At 48.3% G+C, this 21,880-nt stretch overlaps 1 protein-coding gene across 3 annotated transcripts in view; it reads right to left on the bottom strand.

Moving 5' to 3' along the window:
* The window catches only part of Ncald (neurocalcin delta), a 384,273-nt gene that overhangs the window by 20,431 nt on the left and 341,962 nt on the right, over nt 1-21,880 (bottom strand). For all 3 annotated transcript variants that reach the window (XM_027431388.1, XM_027431389.1, XM_027431387.2), the window contains one exon: nt 840-1,236. In XM_027431388.1, coding sequence (XP_027287189.1) covers nt 840-1,217 — 378 coding nt within the window. In that variant the 5' untranslated portion in view covers nt 1,218-1,236. The remainder of the gene's footprint in view (nt 1-839; nt 1,237-21,880) is intronic.

Here is a 21,880-nt window from a genome sequence, read left to right as displayed (position 1 = left end):
CACTGAGATGCAACAGCCAGAGACCGCTTTGAGTCGGTAAATGAATGTTTTCCTAAATGGTGCAGACCGGCTAGGACAAAGCCAAGTGCGTCCCCACAAGGGGCTTCGTGGGACAGTGACAGGGCCTTCTAAAGGGGAGGGAACAAAAGATTGAAAAGATAGAATGTGGAGCTGGGTGAGATCTCACACTGAATTCCAATTCACCCCGAATAATAGGAAATGGGGATTAGCCTAAGAATGTGACGGAATTCGTGAGCTGTCAGCTTGCAAAGCAGCCTCTGGTATGAAAATGGTTTGAAATTCTGTAATCTCTTTGATGATCCGAAATCACTTCAGGGTGCCTGTGGTATGTGCAATCGTGAATATTGACCATCAGGGTATGGGTGGGGTGTGTCGAACGGGATGAGGACGTCGGAGTCTTCCACTGGCAGGATTATACAGACGTGTCTGAAGGCATGTGTGTTCCTACAGCTCAGATTTGAACACTTACAAAGGCCTAGGGATGGCTAGGGGCACTTTTGCAGCGAGGAGCTCGCCTCCATCAGGTTCAGTATACTTTCATGACTTACCAGGCTCTGTGTGCCCTTCTCCCTGTCATGGTGGGAGACCCCTCCCTGTCATGGTGGGAGACCCCTCCCCCTCAAGGGTCCAGGTGTCTGCTGTCACCTTCCACATGTCCCTGCCTTTCCCCACTTCCTCTTCCAGACCATAATCCAAAGCTCGGGGACAATGTCTTTCCTGAGCACACCAGCTTACGAGCTGCGTCCCGCGCTCCCCCGGGTGCCCTCTGGGTCTCCCTTGAGCCCCGTGCCCTCCTCTCCGGCAGGCCGGGGCCGCACCTGTACAATCTCCAGCATCTCCGCCTTGCTGATGTAGCCGTTCCCATCCAGGTCATACATGCTAAAGGCCCACTTAAGCTTCTGCTCCAGCTTGCCCCTCGACGTGACGCTCAGGGCTATGATGAACTCTCTAAAGTCTATCGTCCCATCGCCGTTTGCATCGAAGGTGCGGAAGACGTGCTCTGCAAATTTGGAAGCATCCCCATAAGGGAAAAAGTTCCCGTATATTTTCTTGAACTCTTCCATGGATAAGTGGCCACTGGGGCAGTCTCTCAAGAAGCCTTTGTACCATTCCTGGATCTCGTGCTCCGTGAAGTCTGTGCTCTCCAGCAAGTCCTGCATGACTTCAGGGCGAAGCTTGCTGTTCTGTTTCCCCATTCTGGTGGCAGGAGTTCAACTGCAGAAGGAAAAGAAAAATACATAGCATCTGTTTTAGAGCCATCCTTTAGGGTCATGTGATCATCTGGTATTGTTCCTTGGGAAGAGGGAAAAATCGAACCAACTCTATACTAACCCGATAGCTAAACAATATGATGGGATTTGGCCAGTCAAAGATGCAGAAAAGTCATGCTAGCCAGAACCAGGAAGAAGGTAAGGGATGGATGGTCAGATGGATGAGTGGATGGATGGATGGATGGATGGATGGGTGGATGGATGGGTGGATGGATGGATGGGTGGATGAGTGGATGGATGGATGGATGGATGGATGGATGGATGGTCACATGGGTGAATAGATGGTCAGGTAGGCAGATGGATGGTCAGATAGAAAGACATGGGAGAGAGGTAGACAATTCATTCTTGATTTATCAATTTCCAGGAGGTCTAATTTCAAATTCTGTAAGTAGAACTGAAGGAGCAGAAGAGGGAGAGAGACAGAGACAGAGAGATCTTAGCATGTTTCACAGTCATTATGCTGCCATGCAAAGTGTGTCTCACGAACTTCAGGACATCCTAAGTGCTGGAAGAAGGAGAATGAAAACACATGGTGAACCTCCACCTAGCTGCTCCAGTTAGTTAGATCCACAGGGAGTGGCTGGCCACTTTGCATATAGATGGTAAAGAGGAAACATAGCCATGTTCTGTGATTATGGCTTAGGGAACAGGCCAATCTCAGTCTTCTAAATTACAGACAACCTTGTACCTTCTTATCCTAACAGTAGCACATGTCCACAGCCAGGCAGTAACGCATCAAGAAAACCAGTGTCTCCCAATTCCTAACCATTTTGGTGTACGTGTTCCAAGATGGGATGTGTGGACTTGTTTACATATGTTACTAATAACTAACTCCCAGATTAACTATTTTTTCAACTTGGCAGTGGTACAAAAGTGATATATATTCAGCAGGATTTTGGGCATTGTCTAGGCCAGTGATAATTGATTCTGTGCTCTCTCAGCCGCATGGCAGCCATTGAGCCTCAGCTCTGAGGGCAGCATGTCCATGAGGAGGCTACAGATTGACGTCTTCAGCTTGTGACTCTTCTTGCCCCCAAAAGCTTTATGTGACCAAGGCTCACAAGTATATAAGACAGATATGCAAATGAAACATTTATTTACAACAAACCAGAAATTATTTTATAAACACATACATCTTCCATTTGTTAAAGGCAACAGCAAAATTACCCACTCATGAGATGGGTGTGCTTGTTTGCCTAACACCATCTAATCCGGAGACACGCTGATTCCAGACAAATAGGATGAGGATGACAGAAGAAAAATACTAAACATCTTTGTTTTCTTTGACTAAACCACTATGCTTTCACTGGAATGGAAACCTTTGTGCATAGAGTAGACTCATTGGAGTTCGCAACATAAAGGAGACTAGAACCCAACTGAGCTGTTTCAGGCAGCCCTCACTGGGCTTGTGTGGTGTGGCAGCCGTGTACATTGTGCCTTCGGAGCCAACTCTGCATCGAAGTCTCACGATGCAACACGGGCAAGGTCTGACAGAAACATAGACTCATTATGTGTTTGATTTTTGAGTTTAAAAAATCAGATTTGCTTACGTGCTTGAGAGTTTTGTCTGTCTGTGCACCCATGTGGGCCTGGTGCCTGGAGAAGTCAGAAGAGGGCATTGGGCCCCTGGAACTGGAGTTTCAGACAGTATTGAGCTGACATAAGGTTGCTGGGAACTGAACTGGGACCCTCTGCATGAGCAGCAAGTGCTCTTAACCCCTGAGCCATCTCTCTAGCCCTTGACTTAATTGTTGGTATTCAGAAGCCTTTTACCTGATGCCAAATTGTTCACCTCCTACACACTCTCCTGCGGCATCTCGTGTGGCGTCCAGACCTGCAGCTGAGAGCTTTGCTCTATAGTGGGCTGGGGTGCCGGGGTGCCAGGCAGGTAAGATGTATTTGATGCGTCTTTAACACAAATCACCATTTCACAACTTACATGGGTTTAGCAGGATTTAGCCCAGCCATACATTAAGGAGTGCTTGTACTTCTTCATATTTTTCCATGAAAAAAAAAAAAAAAGATTTACCTACTTGTGTGCAATGTGTATTTGGATATGTGTGCCTCTCTGCTCATGGGTGGAGGCCACAGAAACCAGCCAGCGAGTCCCAGCAATCCTCCTGTCTCCATCCTCTCAGGATTGGGTTACGGGTCTGCACTGTTCACACAGGTGCTGGGATCTGAAACTGTGGACCCCATTGCGCAGCAAGTGCTCTTGACTGCAGAGCCATCTCCCTGGCCCCACGTTTCTGTCACTGTGGTGAAAACTCCCCAACAAAAATCAACTCAGGGTGGGAAAGGGTTTGTTTCAGGTCACAGTCCATCACGGAGGGCACCAGGGGAGGCACGTAAGCACGGCCGTGAAGCAGAAGCCACGAAGGAATGCTGCTTGCTGGCTGGCATGAGGGCTCAAGCCATCTGCCTAGAGAATGGTGCCGCCCCCAGCGGTCTGGGGCCTCCTGCATCAATCAGCAGCTGAGGCAATCCTCCACAGAAGTACCCACATGCCAATCCGGTCTAGGCAGTCCCTCTCAAAATTGGCTGGAGACTGTCAGGGTGACAGTCAACACTAAGCAGGACTTGCCATCAGGACACATTCCTTCTCATAGAAGAGGCTCTGTCCTTGCATTTTACAGGGTATTTTAATCCCGTGATTTCCCACAGTGGGATATTTATCATCTGTCTCCCTGCTGTTGTCTGCCCTGCAGGCAGGTCATAATGGGGGAGGGGGTGGCTTTGCCTCTCAGGGGCCCATCCCACAGGGCACACTTCGAGCTAAGGACAAAGGAAGGAGTGGGAGACACATCACTCATTGGTAGGCAGAAAGATGACTAATTTCCAGATGGACATGCAGGGTAGTCTCCGAAGAGGAGCCTTTGCCAGAAGGCAGACTGGCTTTCCTGTCACACTAGAAGCTACCGGGTGATTAGAGTCACAACTTGGTCTCAGGGCCTTTGATATGGAGCTGTCTGTCTGAGGCCCCCACTCACAAGAAATTCCTACAGGGCAGCGTTTGAGGCTCCCAGTGCTCAAAACTCTGTAACACAGATAGATTGGGAAACGAGAGGGGGGTGGGTCCTTAGGAATTGCCTGACTGGTTGCTTTTGACTTTCTCAAGTTTTATTTTCTCTGTAATTGACACATGATAACTGTACATATGTGGCTTACAACGTGATGTTTTTATAGATGCCCGCCCCAGTGTGATGATCAGATCAGGCTAATTAGGACACGAGTCATCTCAAACATCCCCCGAAGCCTCTTTTCTAGCTGTTTGGAAACACACAATACACTGTTGTTAATGATGCCCTACTGTGTGGGAGAACAGAGCCTGTCCCCTGGTCTAGCCCTGGCACTCAGTCCCATTCCTTTGTAGAATCCGAGTGCTGCACTGCAAAGGGAACCTGGCTCTGCTTGGGCTCACATGAGGCAACCTCTCGAGGGATGAGGAGGAGGACTGGCCTTCTATTAGCATGGGCAACAGCTGCAAGCAGGCCTCTTTTGGAGGTTTGTGTGAAAGTAAAGTTGAGCAAAGCCCACTTATACAGAGGGAAAAAATTAACTTACAAATGAAGCGCAGATCTAATTTATAAAGTGAACATTCCAGTGATGTCTGATTCTCTCTCCTGGAAGTAAAAATCCTCACAAAGGTAGAGGATGGTTTGTATTAGAATTTTAAAACCCTCATTTAGTTGCTACGCTGGCAATTTGCCCGAGGCCAGAATTCAGAAACAAGAATTGATACGTAATGCAAAGGTTTGCAGAGAGCCAAAACATTTAATGGAATTTACAGGCTATTTCAAGTTCTCCTTTCGGGGGGTCTGTGGATGTCGGCTCTTGTATGGGTAGTTTCCAATCAGATCACACCATTCCAGTTCTGTTTTGTGCAAGTCACCTGGTGTTTGAGGAAGAAAGGGGGATTGCTACTCTAATATTTAAATCTACCTGTTTAAGGAAATACTTCTTTTCCTGCAGAAACATACTCTGTTTCTTCAAAGCCAACTTACCGACCTTTCCGAGCTTTTCATAAAGAGCTTCTCAATTATTAGTTTTTTTTTGTACAAGGAACAACATTGTCTCAACATTCTAAGTCTCTCACAAGACTGATCTGTGTGCAGCTATGTTTCAGTAAACACTAATTACACCGAATTCACAATCTCATTAGCACAGAAAGACCGTGACACCAACAGAGAGAAGAGCATAAAGTAAGTCATCTGGAAAGTGGGAGTTTGTGACTCAGTCCGGGATTTGTTTCTGGAGTTGTCAACGGAAACAAATTCAGTCCTTGACTGAGGACTAAACTTGACAAAGCCATCTGCACTTGATTGGCCAGACAGAAAACAAAAGCCTTGACCTATCATAGGCTTTCATTCATGGGTAGACCCGTGCTAGGCTTTAATTCTAATTCATGGGTAGATCTGTAATAGGCTTTCATTCATGAGTAGACCTGTGATAGGTTTTCACTCACTGGGTAGAGGGGAGGAAGGCCTGAAGGTTTTATTTTGGAAAACAGGAGTGTGTGCCTATTTGAATAGAAAGATGGGCATGGAGAATAACACCAGGGAAATACTGTATTAACTAATGGTCAGGGAAAACAAAACAAAACAAAAAACTAGTGCAGAGGCAAAAGTTGCACCCTGGGCCAAATCCTCTTCATTGCTTCACACAGTCATTAGCTAATCTTGTGCTATTGAACACAATGGGACAGGGGATTGTGATGGAGTCCAGGGGCTGGAGAGACAGGTCATCGGGAAAGAGCGGGCACTGCTCTCAAGAGGACCTGAGTTCAGTGTCCTCCACCACATCCCCACATTGGGAGGCTCACAATTCCTGTAACTCCCATCCCCAGCAGATCTGCCACGGACACCTGCCCAAGCATGAACACACACACATAAATGAAGTAAGGTTTTTTTCCCCTCCTTCCACCAATGATGTAATGCCACCTTGCAGGAGAGGGGTAAGTCCCTCGGATTGGTTCCTGAGAGGATGAGTTTTTACAAAAGAGTCAGGCTTGCCCCTTCTCAGCTTCTTGCTTCCTATCTTGCCATGTGACCTCTCTCCCTGTCAGACATGCTGTTGACATGATGCCACCTACCTTGGTGTGACGTGACCTGATGGCCCTTACCAGAGGTCAAACAGACAGAGCCACCTAATCACGGACGTCTCACCTCCAACACTATGAAGTAAATAAACTTTCTGTGTGAAGACATTCCCAGATATTTTGTTTGAGGAAAATAAAAGACTGAGACAATGTTCCTTCATACACTATTTTTCCTGAACACTCAAATTAGCCCTGTGTGATAGGCAGGGCGGGCTTTCTTCACTTTATTAGCAAAGAGATGAAAACTCAGAAAGACTAATTGACATGACCTAAGTCACACAGCTCCCTGAGAAGCCAGCAGGTGAGCTCGGATGGCTGTCCACTGGTCTTTTCATTCTGCCTTGTGTTATATTATGAACAAAGCAATGAAGAAATTATAATGATTTCATAAAAAGTTAGAAGGAAGTGGATGAGAGAGAGAGAGGGAGAGAGGGAGAGAGAGAGAACAGACAGTCTCCTACTTTATGCCACAAATAGGTACCAAGTATCGGTCAGTGAGAGTTCTGGGGACCCACCAGGGGCCAAGCAGGCCAAGACCCTCCCTTAAATGGAGTTTATAGTCAGTGGTGACAGGCACACAGGAAACAAGGACAGTAAGTGAAATGTTGGGTGGACATGTGACATGCCTGGAGGAGGAGAAGAGGAAGGGGTGGTGAGGGGCAGATTTGCTGGAATTTTGAATAAGAAGCCAGAGAAGTGCCATGGGCCAGAGCAGAGTCGAGAGGAGGATGAGAACGGGTATCGAACTGGTTCTGATCGAGGGGCATACTTAGCATGACCCAGAATGTGGCAGAGTGCAGGGCATGAGGGGTGAGAAATGAGACCAGCAGGGCCAGGAGGGATCACATCGTCTGTGGGTCCTACAAGACATGCACGGATGTGGCTTCGAGCTAGAGAAGCAAAGGAGTATTTTGTCTCCACCAGCATCGCTGTGGCTATTGTGCTAAGATAAGCTCAAGGCAGAAAACACTGAGGGAGACCAGTGAGGAAGGCCTTGCCGTGGTCCAGACACGGGCTGGAAGCAGGACAGTCACAGGCCTGGGGGCACGTGTGGCTGGATCCCAGATACAGCTTGATGGCAGAGGTCCCCGGTTGTAAGGTGGTGGTGGTGGGAACAAAACAAAACAGAAGTTCAGCCTGATGCCAAGGTTTTGGTGTCAATAGCTCCACGTACTGACACAGAAATGGGGAAATGCAGAAGTAGGGCTTTGGGGTCAGTCAGGGGCCATGGGCATCTCAGCTGTGCACATGGTAAACCCAAGATGTCTATTATACACGCAGAAATCAAGCAGCTAACTGAATATCTACAAGTCTGGACTCAGAGGAGGTCTTTGGAGCCAATTATGATTTGGGGAGGCATCGGCGTACATAGAGTTTACAGCCAAAGACTCAAAGTCTCCGAAGCCACTGCGCCTGAAGACTGGGTCCTCATCACCGTGACATTGGGACCCTGGACAATGGGATGGAACCAAACGAGGAGAAAGAGAAGGTGGAGCCGGCACGTGGTAGGACAATACAGAGAGACCATAGTCCCCTCAGTGGGTGTCCCTCATGCCTGGTTCAAGGCTGCACACTGCAAGTGCGCTGGAGCTCCCAGCTTCCAGTCTGAATCTCGAGATCTTTCCCAGATCCCAGTCAACCCCATCTCAGTAAAGGACTCCACCTTACCCTCCAGTTGCTCACTCCAAGACACAAGGGTCCCCTGTGATTCCTTTTGCTTTAATTCCTCTGGCATAGGACATTGATTCTCTAGCCAAAATTTCCAATCCGCCTTGCCCACCATCTTTATCACCACCACGGTGAAGACACCAGTAAGTCGGTCCTTCCTGGTCGTCTAAGGCCTTCCCTTTCCTGAGCCCCATTTTCACCCCCATTTCCTTTCTTCTTGCCCCAGTCCTAATCTATCTATCCACTCAGCCTTGGAGTGACTTAAAAAAAAAAAAAGACAACAAAAAACAAAACAAAACAAAACCACTAGCCATGCTATGTCTCCTCTGCTTCAAGTTCCCTGGTTTGCTTTGGGTTTTGAGACAGGGTGTAGGAGAGCAGAAGTTGGTCTCAAATTTGAAATGCTCTGTGTGCCCCATGTCCATCTCCTCAGAATCCTACAGGGTTTGCAACCACCCTCAGGACCACCGTAGTCTGTGCTCCCTCGTCCTGCCCACGAGCTGTGCAGATCCCCAATCAACTCCAGTGTTCCCTCCATCTGTCTCCACTCCAGACTCCAGTGTTCCCACAGTCTCTCTCTCCACTCCAGACTCCAGTGTTCCCACAGTCTCTCTCCACTCCAGACTCCAGTGTTCCCACAGTCTCTCTCCACTCCAGACTCCAGTGTTCCCACAGTCTCTCTCCACTCCACATTCCGTCTCTCTCCACTCCAGACACCTTGCACATTTCTTAGGGACCTTCACTTCGCTTCTGCTTTCCCTGAGGTGAGAACACACCTGCTTCACCAAACGCTGGCATCCTATTTTCAATAGTTTACTATAGAAGGGCAGCGTGGAATTTCTTAATTTTATTTGGGTCACACCCAATCTTCCAGGGGAGGGGGAGAAAAGAAAAGGAAAAGAAAGGAAAGAAAAAAGAGTAGAAAAGAAAAAAAGTATAGATTTTGGTCATAGATGGAAAAGAACAAATACGTGAAAAGGCAACAAATTATCAGTACAAAACCAAGAATTTGACAGGCGAAGCCAACTTTCCATAGAAGAGGAAAAGCAATCACACCTCAAACAAACAAACCAACCCAGCACACCTCCACTAAAGACAATGTGGCCGTGGAGGGCACAGTCTCTTCTCTTCCCTTTCTGTGTCTGTGGAGGGAAGGAGTGTGTGGCCTTGCAATCTGTGATTCCCCAAAAGGTTCTGAAAATCATGTGGCTTCATTCCTCAGCTCCCAGAATTAGATTTTCCAGGGAAAAGCCCATAACTTACCCGAGACAGCCTGGCTAACTTTGGAGGAGAAGTCTCAATGTAAGCTGCACCGAGGTCTCCTAAAATGGAATTTACAAGGTGCTAGCGGCCAAAGTCACATTTGCTGCAACAAACACAGAACCCTCAGCAGTCCCCAGAAGAGACCAGGGTGGCTAAAACGCCTGCCTCGAGTGCGGCGTGCAACCCTGCCCACTAAGTGTTGCTTTGCCTCTTCTGCTTCAATTGTGAGAACACAGCTAGAAAAAAAAAAAGTTTCCTATGTCAGGAAGAAAGTGATAAATGCTATGGACGAATGCAAAAGTGTGTCCTTTACCATGACCTGTTTTAGATGCCTGCATCTCACTACTGATGGCTCAAGATCTACAAATTCGTTTTTACGTTGTCGGTTTGTGATTCTTACTGGGGGAAAGCATGACTCAGTAGGAACCAGCGGGGCCTGAGAACTTCCCTTCAGCAAAACCAGGGGAGTGTGACAGGAAATTAAACAGCAATGCAAGGGGAGGGGGGGTTAGATATGAAAGAGGGAGCACTGGAGAGGACTGTAATATCTCTACCTCATCTTTTTCCGAACCAGAGTATTTTCTCTTCTGGTCTGTGGTGAGACAAGCTGAGGTAAGGGCACAGGCCTCACAGCCCCACATGGGCAACAAAATAGCTTGCTGAAGAGGTTGGAAAGATGGCGCAGCAGTTAAAAGAGTTAGCCTGTCTTGTAGAGGACCCAGGTTCAGTTCCCAGCACCCACATGGCAGCTCAACTGTAGGTCCAGGGGAAACGACTTCCATGGGCTCCTGCACACACAGGTAGTGTACATTAAATCCACACACATAAACCAGAAGAAAAAGAAAGGGAGACACAGAGAGAGAGGAGAGAGAGAGAGAGAGAGAGAGAGAGAGAGAGAGAGAGAGAGAGGGAGGGAGGGAGGGAGGGAGGAAGTTTAGCGGCTTGTTGATATCATTTAATGACTGCTCAAAGCCACTTCATATAGTGGCTTCTTTTCCAGGAAATGCTCATGCTTCCTGTGTGATGGTCACACACCTACATCCACTTTCCCTGCATGAGGTGACTGGGTTAGTGTTACTATTGAGGCATCTGTACCGGCCTGCCCTTGGGGTTCTGACAGGCTACGCCCTCAGCTGCAGCCACTAAGAGCACCACCTGTGCACATTCACTGTGTTCCTTTTTAAAAGGGCCCTGTCCACCTTCCTCCCGCCCTCTCTCTCCCTCTCTCTCCCTCTCCTTCTCTCTTTCTCTCTTTCTCTCCCTCCCTCTTTCTCTCTCTTCCCCTCCCTCCCTCCCTCTCCCCCTCTCTCTTTCTCTTTCCTCTCTCCTGCAGCTCCTGTCACCAGAGGCTGGTCTCCCCCCCTCCCCTTTCCCCTTCCTATGATCTCTCTCACATGTGTCTTTCCCTCTCGACCAGCTTTGTTTGTTTGGTTGTTTTTTTTTTTTTTTTTTTTTTTTTTTTTTTTTTTTAGATACAACAGCTAGGACATAAACCGAACTGGCACAAAAGCTGCTCTGGAGAGGCAGGCTTGATAGACCGTTCTTTCTTCTGTTTCCCCTATGGCATGAGATGAAGCCCCATTATGCTCTGGGTGAGCTCAGGGTTGCAGTTTCTAAGACACTGGAGCACATGCAATTTAGGCTGGGGAAGGACCGGCCTTGGGCTCTCTTCAAAGTTTTATTTTATTTTTTATATCGATGTCAATAAAACATGTATTTTTGGTAAAAAAAAATCTCAACTGGCACTGTCTCACAATATTCTTTCCCTCAAAATAAATGGAACATCACTTTCAGCTTAGCTTGTCACCAAAAGCAAGCACAATGTTGGGAGTTCCCTGTTATCTGCATGGACTGTGTTCTGAGATCCTGGGAAGAGGTCTGAATCCCCAGAGAGTACCAATCCCATACATGACCAACGGTACTGCTTTTCTTATACATATATACCCATGATAAATTTATTCAAGTTTAATTTATTTAGTTTAACTCATAATTGTACACAAGAGATTAACAATGACTTACAAGAAAGTAAGACTGCCACTGTACTGTAATAAAGGCTATTAAATCGTTTGTTGCTAGAATTTTCCACAAAGTATTTTTGGATGGAGGTAGGCAAGGGTAACCGCACATATTAGCAGGGAAACAAAGGTAAGGTGGGGGGAACAGTGTGGCTGGCTGTAAAACAGTTAACCAGCCAGGCTTGGTGGTGCATGCCTTCAACCAGAACTCAGGAGGCAGGGGCAGGTGGATCTCTGTGAGTTCAGACCAGCTTGGTCTACAGAGTGAGTTGCAGGACAGCCAGAATCACATGGTGAAAAAGTCTTTGAAAAAAAAAAAAAAAAGCAATCTAAGGAATTAAGGCACTGTAAAAATGAGAGCTGACCTTCTCATTCTGATGCCTCGCCACAGAAAACAGCCAACTTTTTGTGGCATCCCTTCTTCTGGCAACTGCTGGTCCAGCTAATGGCTAATTCCACCTTCCCCTAACACAGTTGGAGGTGCACTTACTTAGCTTGTCCAGCCAAAGGACCCGAGAGTTAGTGGGCAGGCCTCGGATGAGATGGTCACCACCCAAGCCTTTACATACTCCAAAGCTGACCCAGCAAAGAGACCGTGTGAGTGTTGACTGTCAAGGATTTCATGGACTGCTGGGGAAGAGTTGACTATGTCAGGGGCTGGAGAAGCATGGGGAGCTCCGGGCCTCAGCAGGTCTGCTACAGTTCTACTAGGTGGAGCCACTTGGAACTCTGATCCAACGAATGTCTGCTCGACTCGAGATGCTAAATATACTTATTTTAAACCATGAACTATCACTTAATAGTGATCACTGTGACAGCACTGAGCGTCCTGGACTGGGGCAGCAAAAAAATCAAGTACAGCTACCCAGACCACATCTCTTACCTTGGGCCCAAGTCCCCAGTTTTAGACTTCCTCTGGGGGCCACAGATGCATGGAGTAAATGGTTCCAGGCCTAGGCCCCGTAGAGTCCAAGAATAGTTCATAATTTTTAAAATTTATTTGGCATACTGCTTCCGGGCTTAGTCGTATAAAAATAATCCTCCATGGGGTAAGGCAGTAGCAAGAATCTGGGGCCTGGGATGTAATTCACAGCAGTGTCATTCATGTTTTCACCCTTTTGCTTTGAAAGGTTTTGATTGCAATACAAGGACAGGAGTTAGGAAGAGATGAACACTTGTGACAAGCTCATGCAAGGTCCCAGGGGAGGGTGACCCAGTCTACTCTTGGCACTGCCATCTCTGCTGTGTCCCTGGCCTGGCTGTGTGTGGGTGGCCGTTTATGTGGAAATGTGTCCTGGGACCCCTCCCCATCCTGGCCAGCATGGCAGGACGTACTGTGTGTCTGCCGAATAGCTGACATGCTCGTCCATCAAACACAGGCTAAGTGAGAAGCCCACTGGCTAGCAAGGAGAAACTACGAAGGGCAGCATGTGGTCCTCCTGCATCTAACAAGTAAATCAGTCTCTACTATATATATAGTGCTATGTCATGTGACCTTGGGGCAGCTATTATAGTAGTATGTCATGTGACCTAGGGGGCATAATTTGATGTCTCTTGGTCTTGGTCATTGTACGGTAAATAGGCACAACTACCACCTATACCCTTATGCTGCCAAGAGGACTAAATGATGAGAAAGGGGGAACCGCCTTCCCCCTGAGTGAATGAAAAACATGTCAACGTCCTGCGTGGCACCTGTAAAAATGCTCAATAAACACCACTAATCTGCATAAGTTTCATTGGCATTTCTTTCTATAGAAACGAGCCCTGCAGAGCCGAGGGCATTCTCCCACTTGCCCAGTGTCTATGGAGAATTGGAAAGAACAAGAAGCTGACATTCAGGGAAAGAAGAAACAGGAGCCACTGTCACCATCCAGTCTGACTCCTCTGTCTGGGTAATTAGACAGCTAGGACAGATCTCTGTGGGTCTGTACTCCAGGAGGCCCCTGTCAGCCCCGGGTCAATGTTTTCTGTGTGGTGGTCATTATGACAGCCCGGAATGAGGTGCATGGGTCCCAGATAGAGGCTTCATGAAGTCACAGCTCCCGTTCTCTTTTATTCACACTCCCCACAACTCTACTGTCTAGGACAGGACTCTGAGCATGCTAGTTGCTCAATATAAAGCTACTAATTGGCAGAGTTATCACTCTGTTTGGTCGGTTTCATTGGACCCGTTCTCTTTTGCTCTTTGCTATCCTGTTCAGCTTATAAGAGATTTTAGTAAAACAGAATATAAACATTCTTAGTAATAAAGAGGGTACTACTCTTGCCACCGAACCAGCTTGTCTTTTAAATACATGTGTTCTTACCACAACTGGTTGACTCAAAGTACATGCCTAGCGGTGCCCAGTGTTACAAATGCAAGCGAAACACGGTGCCCTCTTGTATGAATTTATGGGATGTTCCGGTATTTTTTTTTTTCAGTAGATCCTTGAAATATTGTGTGAAAGAGCATCTCCATATTAGAGAATAAAGATTTAAGTTTTAGCCTAAGGTAGGTAGCGAGGTTCAGAGGCTGAACACTTCGTATTCTCCCTGGTCAGCACAGGGACTTGGAAGAAAGCACAGAAGATACTTAGGGAGGATGGGGTTTGTGCATACATGTGTGTGTGTGTGTGTGTGTGTGTGTGTGTGTGTGTGTGCATGTATGCATGTGTGTGTGTGTGTGTGCATGTATGCATGTGTGTATGTGTGTGTGTGTGTGCATGCGTGTGTGTGTGTGTGTGTGTGTGCATGTATGCATGCGTGTGTGTGTGTGTGTGTGTGCGTGTGCATGTGTGTGTGTGCATGTATGCATGTGTGTATGTGTGTGTGTGTGCATGCGTGTGTGTGTGTGTGTGTGTGTGCATGTATGCATGCGTGTGTGCGTGTGTGTGCGTGTGCATGTGTGCATGTGTGTGTGTGTGTGTGCATGTATGCATGTGTGTATGTGTGTGTGTGCATGCGTGTGTGTGTGTGTGTGTGTGCATGTATGCATGCGTGTGTGCGTGTGTGTGCGTGTGCATGTGTGTGTGTGCATGTATGCATGTGTGTATGTGTGTGTGTGTGCATGCGTGTGTGTGTGTGTGTGTGTGTGCATGTATGCATGCGTGTGTGCGTGTGTGTGCGTGTGCATGTGTGCATGTGTGTGTGTGTGTGTGCATGTATGCATGTGTGTATGTGTGTGTGTGCATGCATGTGTGTGTGTGTGTGTGTGCATGTATGCATGCGTGTGTGCGTGTGTGTGCGTGTGCATGTGTGTGTGTGCATGTATGCATGTGTGTATGTGTGTGTGTGTGCATGCGTGTGTGTGTGTGTGTGTGTGTGTGTGTGTGTTTAGGGAAAAGCCTTCCTGTTTGTCTATGTACTCTCTGGCTACTATTTTCATACCATATTCACAGACTGTAAGAAAGAAATCTTAGTCTAAAGGAAGCCATGGAGACTTGATAGACACAAAGCAATCAGAACGTATCCGACAAAGGTTCTGCAGTGTGCCTGGGTGGATTTACTCACAGATCATCCTGTGAGCCCACCTCATCCCTTTCACACCAGAGACCACCCAAAATATCTCCTGCTCCTCCTGGATGCTAACCAGAGTGGTTCACTCTGAACTCTTGGATGTCTCTTGTCGTCACATTACAGCAAATTCCAGTAGACAAAGAACAGCACTAGAGTAAATGCAGAAAATAAAGTGTTTCCAAATGTTTGTAAGTAGGTCAAACACGCTCTGTGTTTCTCTTGGCCTTCACAGCCGAGCTGGGCACAGCCAAAGCGGTGTCAGACAGACCTACAGTATTTGTCATTTCTCCTTGGTGGTGACAGAATATCCGACAGGAGCGACTTGAGGGAAGGAGGGTTTACTTTGGCTCATGGTTCAGAGGGACAGTCCATCATGGTGAAGCAGCTCCGTGGAGCCTGTGGCTGGTCACATCATGGAGGCAGATTAGAAGCAAAGAGCTCAGGCGTAAACTGGAAGGAAATGTCATCATCAACACTCTGACCCCCCCCTCCCCTTGCCAGATAGGAATCACATCCATACCCACAGTTATCTAAATCATCACCAAGATCTGGGGACCATGTGGGACATGAACCCACCAACATGTGGGATATACTCACATGCCAACCTTAACTCTTGCCCCTGTGCCAACCAGGCCAGGACAAGCAGGAACACCCTGCTGCTTGGGCCCCTCACATATAAACAGTCACCTACCTAAGAAGGCCCACATTGCTGGACCTGGAATTGTCCTGACCTCATCAAATTGCAAAGGGAACCATTTTCTGCCTTTTCTACGTTCATGTGACTTCCGGCCATTCAAGCTTAGCCACGATTGCTGAGAGTTTATCAGCAGGCCCAGCCCAGCAGATACGGTGCCCTCAAGTACAGCCTCTGCGGCAAGCGTCGGAGACGAGCTGGGCAGAGGTGGCATTAGAGCTGTGCATTTGTCGTACATAACCAGTAAAGGCCTTAGATTTATGAGGTAGGCACAGCATACTCGGAAGCCCAAATAAAACCATAAGGCAAATGGCTGGAAGTGACGGTCCAATTCCTCTGCCTTGTAGGTATGTCTGAAGACTCCTGTGTGTTTGCTCTCACAGCCAAACCCAGACTTTGAGGATGGGGTTGGAACTAAATGATTACAGCTAAGGAATGCCAGAGGGAAATGCAAATTCATGTGGGCAATTTTGTTGAAGGAGAAAGCAATAAAGGCAGGGTGTGGTATGGTGAACAGTGACTCTATTTGAATAATGGGGTGTGGATTTGCCAATATTCTCATGTCCCTTGGGGATGTGTGATGCTGTATGAAACGACAGAGAATTCTAATTTTCCAAGCCAATTGCTTTTTTTTTTAAGGGTAGCAGGATCCAGCGTGATAAAATGGTGCAGAAGTAAGGTCTGACTGCATTCACAGAGAAATCTGTGTTTTGTCCATGGTGTTTCATTGCAGCAACAGCAGCCCTAACTAGGACCACAGGTAAATACAGAGAAAGTGAAGACTTACTTTGGAATTCCTCAAAGCCCTCATTCCTTATACTCCCTCACAAGACACAGCTGTGACATATGGATACTGGGGCTACTTTTATCAGTCACAGATGCCGAAAGAAGAAGGATGACAATAAGCCAGACTCTTCACAGATTTATGAGACGGAACTACAAAATGCCCAAAGGATGAAGCATACAGGAGCTCTCTGAATGCAACACCTGACTAAGTGTGAGCCTGGTTCCTACCTAGGGAGGGAACGTCAGGCAAAGAGGTCTCACCTAACTCACCAGGAATGGGCCGTGGGGTCCCTTCGGGCCAGCAGGCAGGATGGAAAACCTCGGAAGTGTGTCCTCATGTAGCCCTTAAGAGAAGCTGGCCAAACCCCCAAATGCAAAACGCACCTGGGCATTGACTTGCAGGAAGGCCTGTGAAACTTGGCCTTCTCAGCTTCCACCATCCGTGACAAATCTCCAGGCTGCGCCTCTTGCACGGGCTCACCCAGGGGAGTCAGGGCTGAGAGCGAGCAGAGTCCCAGTCTGTCTTGCTGGCCCTGGATCAGAACTGGCTCCAACTTGGAAGCATCGTATGCCCTCCCCCACCACTCCTAAGCAAAAAACACTGCTTAGTTTCTAGAAATGGGGACGTTTTAAAATAACTCCATCTTCAAAGCAAATCACAGCTTTACATCACAGAATTCAAAATTTACTTGGGGGAGTGCTCATAGCCCAGGGAATAACCCTGACATAAACCAGAAGTCTCTCTCCAGCTAACAGGATAGGCTGTAGGCAGAAGGGGTTTCCTTTCTCCTTGGGTGCTGGGACTGAGCCCTGGGCCTGGGCATGCTAAGCACAAGGTCACCACATTCCTTCAGAGGTCCCCACAGGGTCACACCCTCAGCCTGGGAGCTTTGTTCACAGCTCCTCTTCCCGAGGCCAGGAAACTTCTTGAGGATCTGAGCTTCAGGTGGGAAGGGGACCCTGTTTTGCTGTCAGCTTATTTATCTGCCTTATCGTCATTGTCAAGGTCAAACGCAGTCAGGAAATCGTCTATGGGAATCTCTACTAACTTATATCCCCACAGTGGGAGCAGGAAGCAATCACACTCGTCCAGCAGCCACAGCCAAGCTTCCTGGCTTTTTATTGAGAGGAAAAGGACTCTGTTTATGCAGTACCTTGGGGAAGTGGAGGAGGACGCTAAAGGCTTAACAAAGCCAAGTCTTCCCAGCTGCCCAGAGAAGGCCAAGGGATGTATACCCAGTTCCCAGCTCACTGGGAGTCCTCACATGAGCCTGTGGACTAGTTATCACACGAGCCTGTGAACTAGCTATCACACGAGTCTGTGGACTAGTTATCACAAGAGCCTGTGAACTAGTTATCACATGAGCCTGTGAACTAGTTATCACATGAGTCTATGGACTAGTTATCACACAAGTCTGTGGACTAGTTATCACACGAGCCTGTGGACTAGTTATCACACGAGCCTGTGGACTAGTTATCACATGAGTCTATGGACTAGTTATCACACAAGTCTGTGGACTAGTTATCACACGAGCCTGTGAACTAGTTATCACATGAGTCTGTGGACTAGTTATTACACGAACCTGTGAACTAGTTATCACACGAGTCTGTGGACTAGTTATCACACGAGCCTGTGAACTAGCTATCACACGAGTCTGTGGACTAGTTATCACAAGAGCCTGTGAACTAGTTATCACATGAGCCTGTGAACTAGTTATCACATGAGTCTATGGACTAGTTATCACACAAGTCTGTGGACTAGTTATCACACGAGCCTGTGGACTAGTTATCACACGAGCCTGTGAACTAGTTATCACACGAGTCTGTGGACTAGTTATCACACAAGTCTGTGGACTAGTTATCACACGAGCCTGTGAACTAGTTATCACATGAGTCTGTGGACTAGTTATTACACGAACCTGTGAACTAGTTATCACACGAGTCTGTGGACTAGTTATCACAGGAGCCTATGGACTAGTTATCACAGGAGCCTGTGAACTAGGTTATCACACGAGCCTGTGGACTAGTTATCACAGAGCCTGTAAACTAGTTATCACAGGAGCCTGTGAACTAGTTATCACACGAGTCTGTGGACTAGTTATCACAGGAGCCTGTGAACTAGTTATCACACGAGTCTGTGGACTAGTTATCACAGGAGCCTGTGAACTAGTTATCACACGAGTCTGTGGACTAGTTATCACAGGAGCCTGTGAACTAGTTATCACACGAGTCTGTGGACTAGTTATCACAGGAGCCTGTGAACTAGTTATCACACGAGTCTGTGGACTAGTTATCACACGAGCCTGTGGACTAGTTATCACACGAGTCTGTGGACTAGTTATCACACGAGCCTGTGGACTAGTTATCACAGGAGCCTGTGAACTAGGTTATCACAAGAGCCTGTGAACTAGGTTATCACACGAGTCTGTGGACTAGTTATCACAGGAGCCTGTGAACTAGGTTATCACACGAGTCTGTGGACTAGTTATCACAGGAGCCTGTGAACTAGTTATCACACGAGTCTGTGGACTAGTTATCACAGGAGCCTGTGAACTAGTTATCACACGAGCCTGTGGACTAGTTATCACACGAGTCTGTGGACTAGTTATCACAGGAGCCTGTGAACTAGGTTATCACAAGAGCCTGCGAACTAGTTATCACACGAGTCTGTGGACTAGTTATCACACGAGCCTGTGGACTAGTTATCACATGAGCCTGTGAACTAGGTTATCACAAGAGTGTGGACTAGTTATCACAGGAGCCTGCGAACTAGTTATCACACGAGTCTGTGGACTAGTTATCACACGAGCCTGTGGACTAGTTATCACATGAGCCTGTGAACTAGGTTATCACAAGAGTGTGGACTAGTTATCACAGGAGCCTGCGAACTAGTTATCACACGAGTCTGTGGACTAGTTATCACACGAGCCTGTGGACTAGTTATCACATGAGCCTGTGAACTAGGTTATCACAAGAGTGTGGACTAGTTATCACATGCTGATGCTCAGAAAGGGAACCACTGAGGGAGGATTTTGGTCTCCTGTGAAAACACAGAATCCAGCTACACAAAGAGGCAGGAAGGTTGCTCAGTGATGAACATGAGACGTGGGTCTGAGGTGTCAAGAAGGTTAATGCTCATGCTACAGCACAGACTCGCAACTCTACACCCTTCAGAGTGGCTGGGCCGTGAAACCCAGACTAGACTCCTCTGCCTCACCTGTCAAATGCATTCCCAACGGCTCCTGCCCTGTTCAAAGGGATATCAGCACACAACTCTCATGTCATCTGATGTCTTCTCCCACGCCACAGAGAAAGCTGTAATGAGCTAAGCAGTGCTGGAGACTGTGTCTCTCTTGCAAGGAATTGCGAAGGCAGGAACCACAGTTCTGGCCACTGAATCATACAAAGGGGGGGGGGCACAGAAAGCCCAAGAGAGAGGTTCTCATTGTTCATAAAAACAGGCAACCAGGGACTGCACTTTTAGCTAGACAAGAGACCATTGGAGGAGGACAAAAAGTTCACAGTGTGGGATGCAGAGTTCACTGACGGCATGGGCTTCTTAGTAAGAACCTGTGTCCATGTCTGAGAGAGAGAGAGAGAGAGAGAGAGAGAGGAGGGAGAGAGGGACAGAGACAGAGAGAGGGAGGGAGACAGAGACAGAGAGGGGGGGAGGGAGAAGTGGCTGCCTGCTGTGGGTGCGGGAGTCCCTGCATTTAAACCCTAATACTAGAAAAATAAATAAGTGAAAATGGGTTATAATGAAAGAGAAATGAGGAAAGAAAGAAGGAAAGAGAGAAAAAAAATCCCACATTTTTCAGTCTTTGTCTTTTTTTTCTCTCAAAAAAGGATGCAAGGATCTTTGTTTCCAAGAGAACCTCTTACTCAGCCTCACCTTTCTCCACAAACTACCGTTTTGCCGCTCATTTTCATCATGTTTAAAATTTCAAAAGATAAGAAATGCTCTGTGCTTCCCCCAGTCATTTTTCACTCATAAATTACTGAATTGAATTCTTCAAGTCCCTGGTAGTTCCCAGACTGTCATCCCAGAGAAACAGACAGTGACTCCAGCCAGATCTGATCTCCTGATGGCCACCAGGTCTTAGTATGAAACGCCACTGAGGAGGTGAGAAGAGACGGAGAATGGCTGCAGATAGCACTCGGTTGTCCGATGGGGTCCCCAGTGTCAGGGTGACCATGGGGTTCCCCCAGTGTCAGGGTGTCCATGGGGTCCCCAGTGTCAGGGTGTCCATGGGTTCCCCCAGTGTCAGCGGTGTCCATGGGTTCCCCCAGTGTCAGCGGTGTCAATGGGGTCCCCAGTCTCAGCAGTATCTATGGGGTTCCCCCAGTGTCAGGGTGTCCATGGGGTCCCCCAGTGTCAGCGGTGTCCATGGGGGTCTCCTGTTGTCATGTATCTATGGGTTCCCCAGTGTCAGGGTGTCCATGGGTTCCCCAGTGTCAGGGTGTCCATGGGTTCCCCAGTGTTAGGGTGTCCATGGGGTTCCCCCAGTGTCAGCAGTATCTATGGGGTTCCCCCAGTGTCAGGTGTCCATGGGGTCCCCAGTCTCAGCAGTATCTATGGGGTTCCCCCAGTGTCAGGGTGTCCATGGGGTCCCCTAGTATCAGCGGTGTCCATGGGGTCCCCCAGTGTCAGCAGTGTCCATGGGGGTCCCCCATTGTCAGGTATCTATGGGTTCCCCAGTGTCAGGGTGTCCATGGGTTCCCCAGTGTCAGGGTGTCCATGGGGTTCCCCCAGTGTCAGCAGTATCTATGGGGTTCCCCCAGTGTCAGGGTGTCCATGGGGTCCCCCAGTGTCAGCGGTGTCCATGGGGGTCTCCCGTTGTCAGGTATCTATGGGTTCCCCAGTGTCAGGGTGTCCATGGGTTCCCCAGTGTCAGGGTGTCCATGGGTTCCCCAGTGTTAGGGTGTCCATTGGGTTCCCCCAGTGTCAGCAGTATCTATGGGGTTCCCCCAGTGTCAGGTGTCCATGGGGTTCCCCAGTGTCAGCGGTGTCCATGGGGTCCCCAGTCTCAGCAGTATCTATGGGGTTCCCCCAGTGTCAAGGTGTCCATGGGGTCCCCTAGTATCAGCGGTGTCCATGGGGTCCCCCAGTGTCAGCAGTGTCCATGGGGGTCCCCCATTGTCAGGTATCTATGGGTTCCCCAGTGTCAGGGTGTCCATGGGTTCCCCAGTGTCAGGGTGTCCATGGGGTTCCCCCAGTGTCAGCAGTATCTATGGGGTTCCCCCAGTGTCAGGGTGTCCATGGGGTCCCCCAGTGTCAGCGGTGTCCATGGGGGTCTCCCGTTGTCAGGTATCTATGGGTTCCTCAGTGTCAGGGTGTCCATGGGTTCCCCAGTGTCAGGGTGTCCATGGGCCCCAGTGTTAGGGTGTCCATGGGGTTCCCCCAGTGTCAGCAGTATCTATGGGGTTCCCCCAGTGTCAGGTGTCCATGGGGTCCCCCAGTGTCAGCGGTGTCCATGGGGGTCCCCCATTGTCAGCTGTCTATGGGTTCCCCAGTGTCAGGGTGTCCATGGGTTCCCCAGTGTCAGGGTGTCCATGGGGTCCCCTAGTA

The sequence above is a fragment of the Cricetulus griseus genome, chromosome 10 (genome assembly GCF_003668045.3).
Source record: "Cricetulus griseus strain 17A/GY chromosome 10, alternate assembly CriGri-PICRH-1.0, whole genome shotgun sequence".
In the NCBI taxonomy this organism is placed as follows: Eukaryota; Metazoa; Chordata; class Mammalia; order Rodentia; family Cricetidae; genus Cricetulus; species Cricetulus griseus.
Note: the sequence above shows the minus strand (reverse complement) of the source record. Positions and strands in the feature narration are given on the sequence as shown.